The following is a 19,891-nucleotide window of genomic DNA, read 5'->3' as shown; positions in this document are numbered from 1 at the left end:
TTCATCTTTCTGACCAAATTTATTTAAAACTGCGAAATTTGTGTCTTGACATGTTTTTTAAATATTCACATTTTAGTTTTAATTTAAATAACTCAAGCGAAACTTTCATAAAATTTCAAAAATAGTTTAACCCAAATTGGGTCCTAAAATGAAGCTTAGATTGCTGATATTATTGTTTACAGCGATAAAGCTTATTTTTCTGAGTACAATGACCCTTTGTACGACCACAAAGAGTTTAAAATGGATTTTTAAATCAATTTTGAAAAATTTACCTCGCGGTCCTTCTTGACAGAAAAGCTCCTACTTGACAGCTCGTTCCAAGGGGACCATAGTTGATCCATAGAAAAAATGTTGTCCTGTCAAAAAATTTTTTTGCATTAAAATGAAAAAAAGTGATCAGAAATAATTTTTAATCTTGTTTTTTACCGTTGTACATGAAAATTTACATAGGGCTTTAGTACCCAATTTTAGTTATCAAAGAATAAGCGTGCACGCGCAGTCAGAATTCTACCGACAGCTCGCTGGCAGCCCTGCCGGCGCCCTTTTTCGGCATTTTCTCGAGCCGAGTCGACATTCGCATTGCAGTCGACCAAGCAATTTCCAACAGTGCTCAAGATGAAACGCACGCGAATCTCGTACGTGCAGTGAAAAAACCTTGAAAAGCTAGTGAAAATGTGCTGAAACTTTCAGAAAAGCAGCGCATTTTGTTCCCCAGCAAAGGTACGTACCGCGGGTGGTGGAAAATTGTGGATGCCGCTGATTTTGGGGCGGAAATTTGGCCGAAATCTGGAGGTCCCGCTGACCGTGACTCATTTTTTTCTTGTGTCAAAGATGGCGGAGCGCTAGGTTGAGTCGTCGGTCGTCGCCAACGTTGATGATTTTTTTCTTCGTTTGGCGGAGGGAGTGTGTTTTTGTCCGTTTGTGAGCAACTTTTGAAACGTTTGCAGTTTTTGGTGTGAGATTTTTGTTGTGCAATTTCATGGTTTGGCAATGAAAATTTTAGTTGTTGACATAACTTTCTGTGAGTCGATCGATTTGTGAAATTGTTATGCAAGCTCAATGGCAATGTTGAAGAAAGCGTTTAATTGCGAAATTGTGATGTTCTAGTTTAATCGATAGCTAAACGTATTTTAATCATTTTTCCGTTTTTTCAGCTCCAATTCGTGGAAAATTTCATCGAGCAACGCTAGCAGCTGTTCCCGAGAGTAAACACAACCTTCGGCGGCAGCTGAAGCAGAAGCAACTTCATCGAAGCAATAAAAAAAGAAGAAGATTAGTGTGAGTGAGTGCGAGAGAGTGTGTTAAGTTCGTGGCTGGAGCGCGCGCAGAGCTCAGTGTGCGTTCAGTTCCGTCCGCGCGGCCACACAGGTGGGAGCAGTTTTAGTGAGTCGTCGTCGGAAAAGAGTGCGGTAGTGTGCAATCATGGCGGCTGCCACCCTGGACCAGGCTGCCGTGGATAAGCGGGCCCGGGAAATCGAGACCGAGTATCTGTCCAGCTTGGCGGATCTGAACGTCAACAGCAAGCCGCTCATCAACATGCTGACCATCCTGGCCGAGGAGAACCTCGACTACGCCCCGATCATCGTGAACGCCGTCGAGAAGCATCTGTCCCAGGTTTATACTCTTCCCTCTCAAATAACCATTATCACGTATTTATCACACGACCATTTTGGGCCCACCCCAAAAAAGAGCCATACACTCTAGTTCTAGTCACGTTGAGCCTGTCGAACAAAACGGCATCAATATCAAGTAAACCAATCAGTCACACAACTGCTGATAAAACAGCAAGTTAGCAGGAGAAAAAAAAAGAGCAAACGTGTCAACGCGACCGTTTGCGTTTGAATCGTGTTGTAATAAGAAGAAAAACAAAACAACTGCCACGAAAATTCCCCCAACTCCCCATCGGTAGTGTGTGATGAACAGGTTTCGTTTCGTCCAAAGTACTGCACTTGTTTGTGCGGGGTTCCCCCCCTTCATGCCAAGTCAAGAACTCAAAATTGCGAACTACTTTCACCGTAGCGCGCGTCCTCTTTTAGCACGTTCTGTTTAAAAAGTTCCTTTCTCTTTGCAAAAAGCTGGCCTGCGTTGACTCGTTGTGAACCAAAATTTACGGCTTTATCCGTTAGTTCAAGGAATCACGAACGTCGTTGGCATTGAGAACAAAACATACGGTTGCAACGCTGCTCAAACTTCAATTTTGAGTGGAGCTCATCAGCAGCAACCTCGACTGCCAGCTGAACTGTAACTAACGTAGCGATTGCGATCAGCAACAATTAAAATCCGCGCGAAATAATCCTGCTCATTGCACACAACAAACCAAAAGACTGATAAAATATTTAAAAAAATACTCGTGCTGTGATTCTATTTATATATTGATATATTAACCTTTTACAAAACAGTAAAACGTTTTTCGCTAAGAATAAGATTTGAAAATGCATATTTCTAACGAAACAAAACAAAAAATAAAAAACGCAGTGTTTCACAGCTTACAAATTCTCAGCTCCGCGTGAAACAAACGGGTGCCAATAATAAACCATTTGTAATCGAAACCTCTTTCAATTGATCACAAGAACACATTCATCAAACTGTTGTTTATTTTTGCACAAACTTTCATTATTATTTTACCCTTTTTAATTTCTGTTTATCGGAATGGTTTATTGCTCGCGCTTCAAAGGGGGCAAATGTGCCTTCTTGTCGGTCTTCTCGTTCTCGATTTTTGGAGGTTGCACTGAAAACCAGCTAATCAAAAAAATCGCGGAAAACAAAGCACATAATTTTTTTTTAAAATTTAACTCAAACTGTTTAAATAGTCGAACAAACAGTCACATTCTAAAGGGAATGAGTGATAAGGAAGGTAACTGTTTATTGCTCTCGATTTCTCAACGACACCAGCCTAGATATCCAGACTCGTATCCACTCAGCAAATCGCGCCCTTTTTGGATTACGGAAAACCTGGAAATCTGACCGAGTGCAACGTGTCGCGAAGCTGACTTTGTACAAGACACTGTTTATAAAGATTGCCCTCTATGGCCACTAGACCTAGACACTGCGACACCTAGACGAACGAGCCTTTGGAGTGTTCGAACGGAAGATCTACGGTAGAGTACGTACACCTTAGAAGGAACCGACCATCGTCACTCGACCTAGGATCGGCAGGTTCCGGTGAGCCGGCCACATCGCCATAACGGACGAGGACCATCCTGCCAGGACAGCCAGTTACCGGCAGACGAGCAAGAAAGCAGCGTGCAGCGATTGGGAAAAACATATTGAGGTGGACCTAATGAAGATCGGCAACCTAGGAGAATATGGAACAAACTTCCTGATACAGCATGGACACCACGTATGCTAGACGCAGTCACCGCAGCGCGGAAGCTTGGGAGAAACTGGAGAACGCTTTTCTGGATAGCGGTTCTAGTTACCGGCGTCTTGTATGGTTGCGACGGCCGTGAAATTTGCCACCTGTGCCAGCTTAGGTAGATCAAAGTCTAGCTGCGATCGGGATTAGGGTGGACAACTCCTGACTGGCGGGAATTCTGCGTATGGGATTTGCGTAGTACTACGAGCTACTAATCATGGGATTTGAGGCGTCTGGGAATGCTATGTTAGCGGAAGTTCTGTACAGTTTGGCCAAGTTCAACTCGTTCAAGTCAGAAGGATCGAAGAAACCGAAGGATTGCTACAACTGCAAAAAGTGTTTCAAATTGCCGGGAAACGTGACCACGAAAGGACGGAAACTTCAAGGGCTGTGACCCAAAACAGGGTGGACATACAAATCGGGGAATAGTTGGGAATTCGCCAAAATCCCTGAAAATTCGGGAAAAAGACGAGAATTTTTGATTTTTGTCAATAAGTCCGGAAAAATCTGGAGAATACCTTTCTAATTGAAGAATTAATTTGTGAAATTGTTAACTTGAGCGCATCACTGAGAACTCAAGGTTCTAACGCTACCTTATTTAATTTTAGAATGATTAAAAATCTTAATAAATGTGAGGAAAATTAAAAAAAGTTTGTAAAACTAAGTGTCAACGATGGTGTATGGCGGAAAAAATATTATAAATCAAGATGATCCATGGGCGATTTACACGTTGTGTTTCACCTTCCTGATATTCTGTTGATTAAATTCGATTTTTTATAGAAAATGTGTTCTTTAATAAAGATTGAAACCCGTGAGGGCAAAAGTAAAAAATTTGGGATAAAAAAGACTTTTTTGAAATTTAAATACCTAGTTAAAGGTGAAAGAAATGCAAAATATTTAAAAATAAGACATATTAAAAAAACTATTTAAATTTGATTGAGTCGCCATGCGCTTCCTCTAATACAGGGGTGACCAAAGTAAGGCCCGCGGGCCAAACGTGGCCCGCGAGGTCATTTTTTGTGGCCCGCGGACCCATTTTGGATGATCATGTAAAATGGCCCTTTAAGGTGAAGCCGTTGATCATTTTCAAAGATAATTGATCATCACTCTAAAATGCACTGTATTGAATTAAATTTTAGGAAATTCTGCACCAAAATGAATCAGCATGTGCCGGTTGTTGCCTTCTTGAAGCCACTGAAGGAACTTTCGATCTAAATCAAATGTGTTTCAAAATTTATATAATGTTGTGCTACAATCACTGACGTCCTAGTTGGCAATCATTGATTAATGACGATTTCCATAACTTTGCAAGGATAATCGTTACCAAAAGGAATCAGCATGTGTAGGGCACTATTCTAAACAACTTGTAGAAGGAATTTCGTCAAAATATTGATAGGGACGCAAAATTTATATTATTGAACGAAAAATCATGGCAATGATGGAATTCTTCACGTTAAATGATTTTATAATTCCTGGAAATTAAGGTTACGTTTATGCCTATTTTAACACGTACCGTAACTGGTTTAAATGTGGTTAAAAAGAGTAAATTATGTCAAAATTTTCATCAACATTTATTGAAATTTTATTAAAATTGGGTACTAAAGCCCTACGTCAATTTTTATGTACAACGGTAAAAAACCAAGGGAATGATGGAACGAGAGGAATCACAAATCCGCATAAATAATTTCAAGATTGTTCAGGTGTAAACCGAAAACGCTATCAAAAATTAAAGCGGAAGAATAAGGCTTTTATCTGCTTATTTAATTGTCGGTGTGCAGGACGCCGCACTGTTCAATCATTTTCTGGCGTAAAATAAATTTTGCAGTCCAAAAACCAGTCATTGAATTGGAAAAATAAAATTTATTTTTCAAATTTTCTTTTCTTGATTTGTGTGCACCTACGTCGAATACCAAGATTGTTTATTTTTTGCTCTTTGGTCTGACAGTCTTGGTCTGACAGATTTGGTCTGACAGCTTTATCATGGATTTTGGTCTGGTCTAGGCGAGGGATAGGACACAGCACCTTCCTGTAAAAAACACGATCAAAAACCATTTCAAATCCCTTTTTTCCATTTTAATGCAAAAAAAAATGTCAAGACAACATTTTTTCGATGGATCAACTATGGTTCCCATGAAACGAGGTGTCAAGTAGGAACTTTTCTGTCAAGAAGGACCGCGAGGTTAATTTTTCCAAATTGATTTAAAAATCCATTTTAAACTCTTTGTGGTCGTACAAAGGGTCATTGTACTCAGAAAAATAAGCTTTATCGCTGTAAACAACAATATCAGCAATCTAAGCTTCATTTCAAGACCCAATTGGAGCAAAAAATTTTGAAAAATCCTTAAGCAAAATTTTTAAAATAAAGATTGCACAAAATTTAAATAAAAATACACACTTTTACAAAGTTTGTGTCATCCCTTCTGAAATATATTTAAAAAATTAATTTAAAAAAATCAATTTAAATACAACTTTAAAAATATCATTATATTGGTGAAATCACGATTTCAACAATCGTGATTTCACCAATATATGAAAGATTACATGATTTTTATAAAAAAAATCCAATTGATTGGAGGCTTTTTTGTACAAAACTGTTTATTTTTTTTTCTAATATTTTGTTTTTAGTTTTTATTGATTTAAATTTAAAAATATTTTTTTTCTCATATGGCCCGCAAGCTCATGTGAGCTTCAAATTTGGCCCGCCATTCAAAAACTTTGAGCACCCCTGCTCTAATAGTACCGTCAGTGGGGGTGACTATGGGTAAAAAAAAACGATACACCTCTCGTAATTTCTTAATAACAAAACCAATGTAAATAACAGCGATAATCTTTCAACGTAGGTTTGTTCTTAGATAGTTTACTAACATTTTCCCAGACTGTGTATCAGACTGTGTAATATACCGAATGCTGATACAGCTTATCTCAGTCCCGGGTATTAAGTGGTGATAGCCCTCGCGCTGCTTCCAACGACCCATTTCAGAATGACAGAGCTCCTTGCGGTCCAATTCCGATGTCGCTGAGCAATGTTCGGCCTCGCCTAAACATAGAAGCAAGCATCTGAAGGAATCTCGATTTATATTTAGACTTCCAATCCCCTCAGGCAAAGTAGGGATCAGCGCGTATTTAATATGAGAAGATACCATGTTTCAACACTACGGATCAATTCACTGCTAGAGTGTAAACCTTCTTAGCGTCCCAGACCACCAATCCAGAGGTGTGAGTTCGAATCCCACCTAATTCAATTTCGTTTTAGTTCATATTCAAAGTTCAAGTTCCTGATTCCAAATTTCTAAGGTATCAAATCCCCCTGAACCTTTCTGCTTGTGAGACAGAAGCCGTTACCATTAGGCCACGGGCCGATTAGGGGGTGACATTGGGAAATTAAAATGATGAACGATATGGTAAAAACAGGTCATCCCACAGTGTTTCTTGTTCGAGGGAATCGTATTGACATGCTACAATGTTTGAAGTGGAGATTTTCAAACAATTGGGTAGTTTTCGAGCAATTCCAACAAAAATATTAGAAAAATGATTTTTCGAGAGGTCATTTTTGGCCAAAAACGTACCTCAACTTTAGACAGCTGCCAAAATAACAGAATTTGCTCCAAGAACGAGATTTCAACCCTTTTAACAGAATTCAGTTTCATTGAAAAGAACCTGGGAAATGGTAAAATCCGTAAAAAATCACTTTGACTCAATCTCACCCCCCAGACCCAATGTCACCCCACTGACGGTACTTTATATGGGACAACTTTTTTTTCTGAAAAAACGTAATTTTTGCCGATACGATATTTTCAATCGTACATATTCTTAATCAGAAAAGTGAAACGTAAATTTCTGCGTATCTCTCATGGGTCGTCTCGATTTATAATACCTACAGTTTAGTCTCGATCAATCGAAGTTCGATTTACCGAAGGTTTGTATGAGACTTCAAAAAAATCGAATCGTAAACAAAACATTTTTTTCGTGTTTTGTTGTTATTTTCTTACTTTTATCATCAAATTCGAGTTCTGCAGCCCTATTTTAGTCAAATTTTAAGAGTCCATTAAATTACAAAATGCATTTTGTCAATATTTCAAAACCGACTTGTTGGTCGCCATCTTGGATTTAAAAATTCTAGATCAGGTTAGCGTAGTGTCATACTTATGCTCGACAATCAAAAATAAGAAAAACTCTTTTTTTATTCAATTCAATTCGAAAATAATCGAGTCTAGACTGTATTTGCTTCTACCGTACCGTGTGATTATGACCAGCATAATTTTTGTTTGTTTTTTTATTTAATCACATTTTTCGAGGAACGATTTTAACATAAATTCGACAAATGCTTTTTTAGCTCATTTTAAAAAGGTTATACTGAATACATCTAGTCATCGCAAATATTTTTTTACAAGCTTTAAGAAAAATATAAGTTCAATGGTTGGTACTGATTTTTTTTTAAAACAATTATTCTTTATGTAAGAAATACCTATCAAAATTCGAGAAAAAGTCTGGAGTTCTAAAATAAGGTTGAATGTTTCACGATGTTTTTCTTATATTTTTTGCATTTAAAAAAAAATCTTAATTGATTCTAATCTTTCACTAACCTTCTAACGCCCAAAGATAAATCAAATCAAAATTCTTGATGATACCGGCAAAAACTTAATCTTTGCAGAACAAGTTTCAAAGGCAAAGAATTGTGTAAACTTGTTAAAACATGTTCACACTGCCCAAGATTTACAATTACAATTAAAATTTGGCTGAACCTTGTTTTACTTTTACCATGAAGTCTTCTAAAATATGCCATAACTATAGTTCATTATTTAATAATTGTATTGTTATACAGTAGTTCTGATTATCCTAACTAACTCTTCAATGCCTCTACTAAAAAGGGTCCGAATATTTCAGTAAAAAAGTTTATTTAGCTTTGGTTTGAAACGTACCTCGTATTTTATCAATCTGGATTAAATTATTTAATTATTAACCAACTTCTGGAGTTTATATGTTACATTAGCACATGTAGAAGAAGCAGTTGTTGCCTCACATCTGAGAAAATTAATCGTGAAAATGGTGCTGTCCTGTCGTTGGCGTTAGAGGGTTAGGGGGTTCGTTGTTCGATTGAAACTTTGAGAAAGATTACACCTCTCGACTGTGGACTCATAAATGATTTCTGAACCGAAGCTATAGTGTGTTAAAAAACTTTAAAAAATAATCCTTAAACTATCGATCTATGTGCGTGCGTGTGAAGTTGTTCGTCCCGAGTTGACGCGTGAGCTGTCGTTTGCTTGTTCGTGATGGCAAGGAAATCACTACTCTTCTCCCGTGTGCTCGGCACAGCACAACGGACGACACGGTAATGTGGTCGAAATTGCTTCAATCTTTATACCCCCGTTTTTTGCTTTTGCCCCGTCAAATCTAGGTTCAGCCGGAGGTCAAGCTACCGATCCTGTACCTCATCGATTCGATCGTCAAGAACGTCGGCAAGCAGTACCAGTCGCTGTTCAGTCAGGTCATCGTAAGCACCTTCTGCGGGGTGTTTGAAACGGTAAGTCCTTGAATTCGACATGTCGCTGAATCTGCGCGTACCAAACTAAAGACGATTTTTGTTTTATTTGCCCCCACAGGTGAACGAGCGGGTCCGCGAGAAGATGTTCAGTCTGCGCCAGACGTGGAACGAGGTGTTCCCTCAGTCCAAGCTGTACGCGCTGGACATCAAGATCAACTCGATCGACCCGGGTTGGCCAATTACGGCGCAGCTGAAGCCCAAGTCGCCGGCCATCCACGTGAACCCGATGTTTCTCAAGAACAAGGTAGGTGGTTCGACGTTTGCAATGTGCATGTTTAACGCTTTCGATTCAATCTACAGGTTCCCGAGCCAAACCTGGACATGCAACAGCAGCTTCGCGACAAGCAGCGCGAGCTGTTGGAACTACAGGCCCGAAAGCTCGAGCTGGAACTGATTGCCACAAAGAAGCGCATCGAAGAGCAAGAGAAGCAACTGGTGCTGCAAACGGCAAGCGTTTCCAAAGAGGTTAGTTATTGTAAAACTTCTCGTGAATGTCATTCTAATTGTGTGTTCTTTTCTTTATTTTTGCAGCCGACTTCAGAGCTCAAACGACCGGCGAGTGCGGTTGTTCAACCTGCCGCCACAGTTCCTAACCCCCGTGGTCGTATTTTGCCTCCGAACCAGGGAATGATCAACCTGGTCAAATCGCGTGACCCCCGTTTAGCGCGTCGCAACGCTGCCCTTGGTGCGCCATCGGCGGCCACTGCCGGAGTCAGCTCGACCGTCGTCGCTGGCGTACAGATCCCTGCCCAGCCGGACAGCGGACGCCTCGGTCGCATACCGAAACGGGTCGATCCACGGCTCAAGGCCCAGCAAGCAGACGCCGATCGGAAGAAGGTAACCAGTACAACCACCAGCGGTGGCCCCTCGCTGAAATCGCGGGCCGAGTACGACCCCACAAAGAAGCGAGACCGGAAGGATGACACCAGACTCGGAAAGACCAGCTCGCTCAAGTCGTCTTCGTCCGAGAATAAGAAAAAGTCCTCCTCCGAGTCGTCTCCTTCGAAGAGTCCGTCTTCCAAGAAAAAGTCATCTTCGGCTGAAAAGTCGCCGTCGCGTAACGAAAAAAGTTCGCCCAAGTCACGCGAAAGCAGCAGCAGCAAGCACAACAAGATCTCCAGCAGTAGCAGCAGCGAAAGCATCAAAAGTGCCATCCGCCGTCCCCGGGAATCGTCCAAGAGTCCCAACCGTAACGCATCACCGGCGGCCAACTTCGAAAGCCTGGTGGTGCCGATCACCAACGAGTCGAAAGATGTCGATCTCCGCGTGCTGATGCCGGAGAAGAAGCTGAAGCTAGACCACCATCAACAGGCAAACTTAGTTATGAAACCCGTGGCCGGCGATCAAAGTAAGAGTGAACACCATTTACTACCTTCACTATCTACTCTAAGTTCTAGTGTGCAAAAGGCGTGCGTGGCCACGTGGCCAGGTCGATCGATCTGGCCGGCGTTGGTGGTGCAAGTTGTCCGCTCGCCGCGAACGTTGCTTTCGTGCCATTTCGTGTGGTTGTCCGAAATAATGCCAGTATTGCCGAGTGGCGGCGGTCGTCGTTTCCACACCGATAGCGTACATAAGACTAGAGCATTAACACGACCTTTGAAACTATGGCCAAATAAAAGCAGTTTTGATTGTGCGAATACACACCAAAGAGGGCATTTGGAGCAAATTGTAGTTTTTCTTTCCGCCTCTTTTTGATATATAAATATATTGTGGACTTATTTCTCTCTGTCTCTCTCTCGAGTTCTACAACACACACCTCTTCTAGTTTTGCCGTTCCCATGTGTTGCGAGTGTTTATGTTCACGTGTGTGTTTGTGTGGGTGGGCGCGATATTCGAAATTGTGTTGTGTTCTTTTTTTCACGGTACTTGCTCGTCTTCTTCCATGCATCGATTGTAAGTTTCGCGCTCGGAAGGTTTTTGTTGGCCGAAACAAAAAGAGCAATTCTTTGGGACTTCTAGTAAAAAATATGTTTACACCTTTTTTATTTGGCTGAAATGTTGTGAGTATTTTTGCTATGACCAAAGGGCCCATTTTCCCATTATAAGTTAGTCCATAGATATTTTGAAGTAGTTTTGGCAGCTTTAAGTATTTTTTTCTGAGGTTAATGTCTTGATAAGGTCCAGTTTGTGACGATATACTACCTTCCCTTTACTAAGCAATCGAATCCAGAAGGGAAAAGATCACCAGTTGTGTTGGTCCCAGCCGGGATTTGAACCCCGATCTACCGCTTACAAGGCGGAAGCGTTACCACTGGGCTACGTGGCTCGGCAATCGTGAAAAACTATTTTTATCAACTCTTATATTCGAAAAGTTTAAAATATACAAAAGTCCTAGGGATTGCACGTTATTTTCAACGCTTAATATACTGCCGTTCTACGCATAATTGTCCCATGTTCAAAAAAGTTCAACTGAGAAAAACGCGATTGATTTTTTTCGATCGATTTTTGTGTTTCTACGCATAATTGTCCCGTGGGTTCTTATTCGTCCTATGTGTCCCCAATCGTCCCAGTTAGCAGTTTATCACTCTTATTTATGATCCTATTGCTATAAAGTATGTAAACAAGACTCAATGCTTCGTATAACTAATGATTCGGTGAAAGAAAATACTTGGTGGGACAATTATGCGTAGAAGTGTAACGATGGGACAAACAGACTTGGTGTTGTTTTTGATGAGTTTCCGAACAAAGTACTGGATTTTATGGGTTTTTCGAAAAGTATACGACAAAATAAACTTAAAAATGTCAAAAGGTCAAAATCGTCAAAAAATGACATGGGACAATTATGCTTAGAACGGCAGTCTAGTAAACTAAAAACTATTTCTGGATTTTTTTTTAGAAGGTCCAACAAACCAAATTTCCAGTTTTTGCTTTTTGGGTGTTTTTGAGACCGCCTTGAGTCAGGGATATTAAAAAACACCCAAAATGTAAAAACTTAAAATTTGGTTTATTGGACCTTTTAAAAAAAATCCAGATTTGCAAAAAAAAAAAAAAAAATGATGAACTTGGCACGGTTCCAACATTTTGATGACATAAGTGTTGCATTGTACATCAGTAAAGTTGTTTTACACAAAGGCCGTTGCAAATATTTTTCAAAGTTTAAATTTATTTAGAGTATAGGCCATCTGCAAAATTGAAATGATTTCATGAAAAGTTTGTCTCGTTTTTCCGAACTGTTGAGACAAAATTGAATTTAGTAAAAATAATACAAGTGTACCATTCAATAAACATGTACAATAAATTCTAAATAATTTTGCATTTAATTGTACTAGTATTTTTCTTAAAAATATTTTTTGGCAATAATTTTTTCATTGCCCCCTAATTGTTTGGGAAAATTTTGCGGGAAGGAGACACAAATTTCAAATAAAATGTGCATTGGCCTTGATAATAATAATTTGTATTCAGTATTTTTATATACTTGTTTAACAATTTTCAAAATGGGGTATAAATCTTTATTACAATGGCATTCAAAAGCTCATTTTGGGAGGTTTTTTTTTTTGTAAATTTTCTTTTATAACAGTTTTGAGAATTTGGTCCTTGATCACGAATCCAAGATCGAAGTCTACTCGTGACGATGTGGCGGTGCGAGTTCTTTATTTTTTTCTGGATTTCTACTAAGACACGATTTTTTTGTGATTTGTGGTTTAAACTGTGAAGGAAGAAATAAAAATTTAGTATTAAAGGGGCTTTTGTGTAAAAACATAAACATTTTTTTCACCAAAAAAGACAAATAACAAATTTTAAGATAGCTGCTATTTTTTGCTACTGCTACTCAATGGGAAATTTAATTAGTAATTAAGTATGAATTATGTACATGTTTTTGTAACTTTTTTTAATGGATTCTTGATCAGGGACCAAAATTACTCCTTAAGGCAAAGTTTAACGGAAATTGGAGAGGGGGCAACTGCTGTAGGAGTTGGCGGAGAATTACCCAACTAATATTGGAGGTTTAAGAAATTGTGTAAAACTTGAGAACTGTTACTTTCTCAATCAAAAATTTATACAAAATAAGGGGAATTCACTAGAATTGTACAATTTTTTCGACATTTTTAATTTAGTATTTTTGAGTGATAAAATTAAAAATGTCTGGTAACAGGGAAACTACTAACAAGGTTTCAGCCAAATAAAAAAAAACAATAACAAAAAGAAAACATTCTTAAAAGAATTGCTCAGTAGAGAGTCGTTTTGAACTATTATTGCGATCGAAAAATAGATTTCGTTTATACCATAAAAAAAATGATATCATGAGCTTGACCTTTACAAACTAAAACATTATTCATATAATGTCAACATTCCCAGTGTTTGTTGCATTCCAATGCATCGATACACCCCTAATCACTATTGTTAATGCGGCCAGACCTATTTGGCAAAGCTCACCACAGCGAGGATTCGTTGATGTGGGTTGTGCTTGGGCACGGTCAGCACATCTAATAACTAGTGCGGTTGAATATTGAGAATACATGCAATGATTCAAAACGACTCTCTACGGATTTCGCTGCCACGTTTTTTAGTCAATGTTGAAAGAACAGTTATTCAGAGGATATTGCACACACTTTAGGAGAGAGCAGCAAACACCGAAAGGATGGCCCCAATCTGAAGACCGAAACATCCGCGTTGTCGTTAGTCCTTTATCAGTTAGTTCTTCCAAGTTTTATGTTGTTCCTCTCCCCTCAAAGTCCCCGCCAGTCAAAGTTCCCCCTCGGTTAGCGCAATAGTCGGAACAAACAAAACCTTCCTTGTGCTCTCCCCCTCCTTAAAATGCCGAAAATCGCAATGTTTTACTCGAATCTTGCAGAGAAAGTGTTGGGTGAGCCGGCGCTAGACGCGAAGCCGACGATGGTCACGCAGGACATCGATCTGCGTGTTCCGCCACCGGCGCTGCTCAAAGATGTGGTCGTCGTCGCAGTTCCCGACAGCGTTTCGCCCGGCATATCAACGTCGGCCGTCGCCGAGTCCCTCGGTGGTAGCTCCGGTAGTATAGTTGAACCTACCTCGTCCACGACGGTCGATTCCCTGAGCGGTGGCGGCGCCACCTCCACCATCAAAAAGCGACCTAGCAATCACAAGTACGAGGAACAACCGGCCAGCAAGAAGAGCAAGTCGGAGAAAATCGACGTGTAAGTGTGCAAGCGCAACTTGGAATCAACACTCTTCAGACCACTGATGAAATTTGTTTCCCTTCAGGTTGTTTGGCGCCGAGGATGTGGATCTGCGCAAGCTAGCTGGTCCGTTGAATCCGGAGTCCATTTTGCCGCCACCGCCGCCGATCATTTCCACGGAACCGACGAACGTCGTCGCTGCAGCGGTCGTCGAGTTGAGTGAATCTCCTGAGCGGCAGCTGCCTTCTTCGAAGGCCGCGCTGGAAGCGGTTCGAGCGAAGATCGCCGAAGCGGCCAAGAACAAGGATCGCGACAAGCTTGGTCGGCCACTGCTGTACAACAAGCTACCGGGTAAGTTTTGTCTTTTCCGTGAGAAATTCAGCTCGATTTGAACGCTTTCTTCGTTTCCAGATGATCCCGCAGAACGTCGACGCTCCATCAATCAACCGAAGCCGATGGATGTGGACCTGCGGCAGCAGCAGCAACAACAGCAGCAGCAGCAGCTTCAGGACGAGGACAACTCCCAGGACGGCATGAACGCCAACATTAAAACCATCATCGCCCAGGCCCAGGAGCAGATGGAAAAGGGCGAGATAACCCCAGAGCAGTACAACATCCTGATGAAGCAGGTCATTCAGCTGAACGAAACGCAAAAGATTCGCCAAGCCCAGCGTATGGAACTGATGAAGCGTTCGCAGCAAGTGGGCGTTCCACAGCAGGAACCGGACGAAGTCATCCGGATTGACGACGAAAAAGCGCGCAGTCCTTTGCCGGTAGCGGAAGAGTCGACGGTGCCACCACCACCGCAAGCGGTGGTGAACGACTTCCGTGGCAAGGTTGCCCCACTGGAGGGGCCAAACTTTGCCAATTCAACGGCGGCCGATTTGAGGCAGCGAGATCCACGTCGTCCGAGAGATGCTCGTTTCAATCCGCAACCGGTGGTGCAACCCGCACCGGCCTGGCCAAATCGTCCAGTTCAAAGCGTACCGGCACCGTCCGGTTTGATCATCAACCATCGGCCGCCAGCTCCGATGCTGAACCCGTGGGAAAAGGCGCCGTTTTCGAGGATCGACCAGAACATGATTCCTCCGCCACCGATCCGGCCGCACTATCCGCCGCCCATAGGCATGAACAACATCGTGGGTGGTCCGATGCAGACAATGCTGATGCCGGGCGTGGCCAAGCTGAACGACAGCGTTCGTACGATCAACATCGACGGTATCCAGAGGGAGATCCGGTTCTACGACGACATTGCGGTCATTTTCATGAGCTGGGATGAACCGAAAGAGATCGGTTTTCAGAAGGGGTCTCGGATGGTCGTTGTCGATGATCGCGACTCGTTCGAGCTGAGCTTCAACGAATGCTACAAGTCCATCACGATCGAGGGTAAAGTTTACCAGATGAAGCTGGGTGCGCCAACGCGTGAGCTGTACATCGACAACAGCTGGTACGAGTGCTACTTTGGGGATCCCCCGTCGAACATCACCCTGGACGGCATTACGCGCGTCTTTAAGATCAGCGGACCTGCCCCGCAGGTCAAGATTGGAAACAGTCGCAACGATCTCGTGGCTGGCAAAATCAACATGATCGTCAATGCGGAAACGATCATTCCCGTGTTCCTGGACTCGCAGGTGCAAATGTTTGAAATACAGGGCACGATCCACAAGCTGCAGTTTGCAGACTTTCTGTTGACGGTCATCTTGGACGATCATCCGTATCCTGTTGAGTTCGGTGGGCTGCCAAAAGTGTTCAAACTACGCGGCAAGGATTTCTACATCCGATTCACCGCAATCCCGAAGCTGGTTGTGGCCGGCCGGGTGTACATCAGGGACATGATCCGAACGCCACTACATCGTGACCTGCGGACGCCACCCCGCGACCAAAGTATGCTGCCACCGTTTATGCCTCAACTCAGCAACGTGATGCCGTCCATGTCGGGTCCACCAAATCATTTGTTCCCTGCCATCCAACAACAAGCGCCACTGATAGTTCCACCGATGGTCACCGGGCTGGACTATTTGACGAACCTTATGCCGCATTCGATCCCCGCAGCCAACGTGTCCAACAACTTGACCGGCTACCAGATTCAATCCGAGGATAAACCAGCAGCAGCACCAATCATGACAACACCGGCCATAGCTGCGCCTCCAGCGACCAACTCCACCGCAATCCCAATCCTGCAAAACATCAACATCGACGAGCTGTACAAGAAAATCGTGGCTGCCGGAATTCTCTCCAAGAGCAACAGCGCTCCGGCCAGCACCTCGACGTCCGCCACTTCGGTCGCCAGCAAGCTGGACAAGGCCCTCGAAGAAGAGCTGGAGGAAATCGAACCGGTGTTCCTGAACAAAGCCGACCAGCTCAAGAAGCGCCAATCGGCCATCGTTTCACAGCTGTTTTGTGGAATGCAGTGCAGCAGTTGCGGCGTCCGGTTCCCGCCGGAACAAACCATGAAGTACAGCCAGCATCTGGATTGGCACTTCCGGCAGAACCGTCGCGATCGTGACTCCGCCCGGAAGGCACACTCGCGCAAGTGGTACTACGACGTGTCCGATTGGATCCAGTACGAGGAGATCGAAGACCTGGAGGAGCGCGAGAAGAACTGGTTCGAGACGCAACAAACCGAGCAGACCGAGTTCAACGGCGATGGCGATACGGGTGGGCGCAACGTGGAGTCTCCCGTGCCGAGCTGTCCGGCTGGCTCGGACGAGGCGGACAAGCGGTGCCACATGTGCCACGACGAGTTTGAGCAGTTCTACTGCGAAGACACCGAAGAATGGCACCTGCGGAATGCTACTAGGGTGGAGGAGAACACGTACCATCCGTTGTGCTACGAGGACTACAAGGCATCGCTGACGCTCGACGAGACCGCCATGAACGCCACCACCGACGATGCGGACAAGAGCAAGATCGATGACGACGTCGAGGAGGTGAAGATCAAGCAAGAGGTGATCAGCGATGCTGACGACACCGCCAGGGGTAAGTTGTTGGATGTTCGTGGAAGGTTTCAGTTGCTAATACATATGTCATTCTTAATTCCCAACAGAAATCATCATGGACGACGATGACGACGTCATTGTGTTGCCTCCGTCGAAGGAAGTCGTGACCGAAATTCCCGACGACGACGACATTGAGACGCTGGACTCGCACTCAACGGGCGAGGACGGCCGAACGCAATCGGCTGCGGGCGGTGAAGACGGTGCCAGCAAATCGGCGGAACCGCAGATAATCGAGACGCGCATCGATGACGACCTTGCCATACAGGAGCCCACGATAGAGAACATTACCGTGAACGATCTGGACGAAAGCGAAGAGTTCCGCAGCGGTGGTCCCGACGAGAGCTCCCAAACTAGTCAACCGATCAAGGTGAAGGAGGAACCGAAGGATGACGATGAGATCGACGAAGAGGACGCCCAGTTTGAGGACGTGGGTACGCTCGAGCAGTCGGTTATGGTGGAAGATGTTTCCAAAGACACAGGTAAGAGCACACAAACTGTTTACAAATTCCGTCGATTTCCAGCCGATTACTGATCGCTTTCATTTTCCCAAACCTAGACACCGTTGACGTGGAAGCGGTTCCGTCGCCAACGCCAGCACTGGAGAGCACCAGCCAGAGTCAGCTGAAGCCATCGCTCGACGGAAACATCGAGCTGCAGGACGCACCCGCGACCAGTATCATTACGAACCGCATCAAAATCAATATCACAAAGGCAAAAACCACAAACACCTCAGCCTCAGCAGCCACTAGCAATAGCGTAAGTTCTCACGGAGGTGGTTCTAGCATTGCGGTTCTGGTCAGCGGTGGAGGCGGCGGCGGCAACAACAACTACATCGACAGTAACTGCGATGACCTGCTGTACTCGAACCTGGACGACGTGCACGGCGGCGGTGACAACAGCCAGAACAGCAGCAACCAGTTGATAATGATGATGCATGAAGAAGACCTAGAAGAATCTAATAAAGGCCCGGTCACGGCGACCGAAGAAGAACCGACTGATCTTGCGTATGATTTGAAGCCGAGTCTGCACGGTATTGAATTCATCCGGCAGCCTCGCGTCGAGAACGGATTGGAACAATCCGGGCTCTGCTCTATAATGTAAGAAAGTACGTTCAACTAAACAAACCATGAATTGAATGAGTGTGCGCGAGAAGCGACAGAGTGAAGAATCGAAGAATGATGTGAAGAAAAACAACAAAAACAAAAAAATGTGATACAATCCCTGGTTCCAGCCGGCCCCTGGAATGGTCCCCCCAACTAAGAGTCGGAGGGAATCGTGCGCGCTCGCTCGGGAAAGGGATAACCTTTTTTTTTAAGCAAACTAGAAAAATAATTACAACATCCCCCCATCATCCCTTTTAGCAGTTAAGTTAGTTGTGTACTTTGAGTCATTTCAGTTTTCGAGGAAAATGTCCAACTACAAAGAAACAAAAACCAAGCATCACACGAGTTTTTTAATTGAATTGAATTGAACACCTAGTCTTAAGTTTTGTAGTAGTTTTGAAGAAACATGAGTGGAAATAAAATTTAACCATTGTCCCCTTCCTCCTCAGAACTGCGCGGAATAAATGTGGGTGCAAAAATACTTCGATGCAATAAATATACCACCTGGAATTAATTTCGCTTTCGGTAATTTGTAAACAAAGAAAGAAAATGAACTTGATTTTGGTTTCGCTAGGGAAGTATGGTTTTGTACATATTATTTAGTCAAATATTAGCTTTTTTTAGTTGCCCTTAGTTGTTGTTACCTTATTTCATAATTTAACTTTTGATTTGAAACATTTTTCAACGACGAAATACGTGCAAAATATAAGGATTGATGGTAAGAAATCGACGCTTTTATATTTTTTTTTGTATAAAATTTGAAAATAAATAAAAAACTTTGAAACAATAACTGTTGAAAGTTTCTTTTCTGGAAAAGATATGGTAAATGTGTAATTTGAAAAGTGTAATAAATTTCGAAATAAAATAAATTCATGATAAAACAAAAATAACTAAGTGAGTTCATATGTATCGCATTTTACACGCATAACAAAATAAAAATAATCTATAAGAACACGTGTATTTTCAATGGGTTGATAGTTAATAAAGAGTTAAAGATATTAGTGCATGCAAAAAATAACGGTGTTTTTAATGCTATATCACATCCTTATTGTTTTTGTTCAAATTGTTCCAAACCATCCAACAATTTCTGTTTAAGGCTGATACGCAGATGGGAAGGAACGCAAAACTCCATACAAAAAAACGCCCAAGGAACGGTCAAGGAAAGGGTCACGAAAAGTTTTTTCTTAAGCGATACGCAGCTGAAAAGTAACAGAAACGGAAAGATTGCGATTGACGTTTCTTCGCGCGGTGCTTGTTTGTAATATGTTTTGATGAAAAAATCAAAGAATTGTAATTTTCCTTTTCGAATGCGACTGATAATTACAAACGTTTTAATAATTTTGTATTGGATATAATAATATTTAAAATTCTCGACGAATCTCAAAAAGCAGAATATTGAAACCGAGATTGAAACTAAAAGGACAGATTAAGTTTTTTGGTCTAAATGGAGTAGAAAAAGAAGTTGTCTTTATAGATGTCGGCCATCGTGTCACCAACAATTTATTGCTAGTACCAACCAGCTACCTCTGGATTATGAGTCCCCTGCGCTGTCCGATTTATCCACACTCGCGGGACCAAAATGAAGTAAATCAGAGTGAATTTAAACTTGACAATAATCATACAAATATCTATGTTCTTACTGAAAATACAATAATAATCTGAAATTTTGGAATCCAACCAAACAACAAATTCAAAAAGATGAAAAAAAAACATTTCAGAAATTTCAAATAACTTTTTTTTTTAAATAATATAAAGAAAATTTCAACTGAAATTTGGAAAATCAAAATTAAAAATAT

The 19,891-nt window shown here is 42.3% G+C and overlaps 1 protein-coding gene across 2 annotated transcripts; it reads left to right on the top strand.

Moving 5' to 3' along the window:
- The first annotated feature begins 567 nt into the window (after positions 1-567).
- On the top strand, positions 568-19,113 carry LOC120427014 (uncharacterized). Of its 2 annotated transcripts, XM_039591836.2 has the most exons (11): positions 568-720; positions 1,155-1,614; positions 8,751-8,876; positions 8,956-9,141; positions 9,198-9,362; positions 9,429-10,245; positions 13,690-14,011; positions 14,079-14,344; positions 14,405-16,972; positions 17,040-17,471; positions 17,549-19,113. In XM_039591836.2, exons 2-11 carry the CDS (start codon positions 1,423-1,425, stop codon positions 18,091-18,093), a joined length of 5,619 nt encoding a protein of 1,872 aa, XP_039447770.1. In that variant the 5' UTR covers positions 568-720; positions 1,155-1,422; the 3' UTR covers positions 18,094-19,113. The 2 variants fall into 2 exon arrangements, with proteins under 2 accessions (XP_039447770.1, XP_039447771.1); XM_039591837.2 differs by lacking the exons at positions 568-720; positions 1,155-1,614 and adding an exon at positions 8,270-8,684.
- The last annotated feature ends 778 nt before the right edge of the window (positions 19,114-19,891 follow it).

Source organism: Culex pipiens, chromosome 3 (assembly GCF_016801865.2).
Source record: "Culex pipiens pallens isolate TS chromosome 3, TS_CPP_V2, whole genome shotgun sequence".
In the NCBI taxonomy this organism is placed as follows: domain Eukaryota; kingdom Metazoa; phylum Arthropoda; class Insecta; order Diptera; family Culicidae; genus Culex; species Culex pipiens.
The sequence above is the reverse complement of the archived record's forward strand: the minus strand, read 5'-3'. Positions and strand labels throughout refer to the sequence as shown.

Excerpts from the sequence above, each read along its gene's own strand:
- LOC120427014 (XM_039591836.2), top strand. The coding sequence starts at position 1,423 with ATGGCGGCTGCCACCCTGGACCAGGCTGCCGTGGATAAGCGGGCCCGG. Across the intron at positions 1,615-8,750 it reads TCGAGAAGCATCTGTCCCAG|GTTCAGCCGGAGGTCAAGCT; the intron begins GTTTATACTCTT and ends CGTCAAATCTAG. Across the intron at positions 14,012-14,078 it reads AAGTCGGAGAAAATCGACGT|GTTGTTTGGCGCCGAGGATG; the intron begins GTAAGTGTGCAA and ends GTTTCCCTTCAG.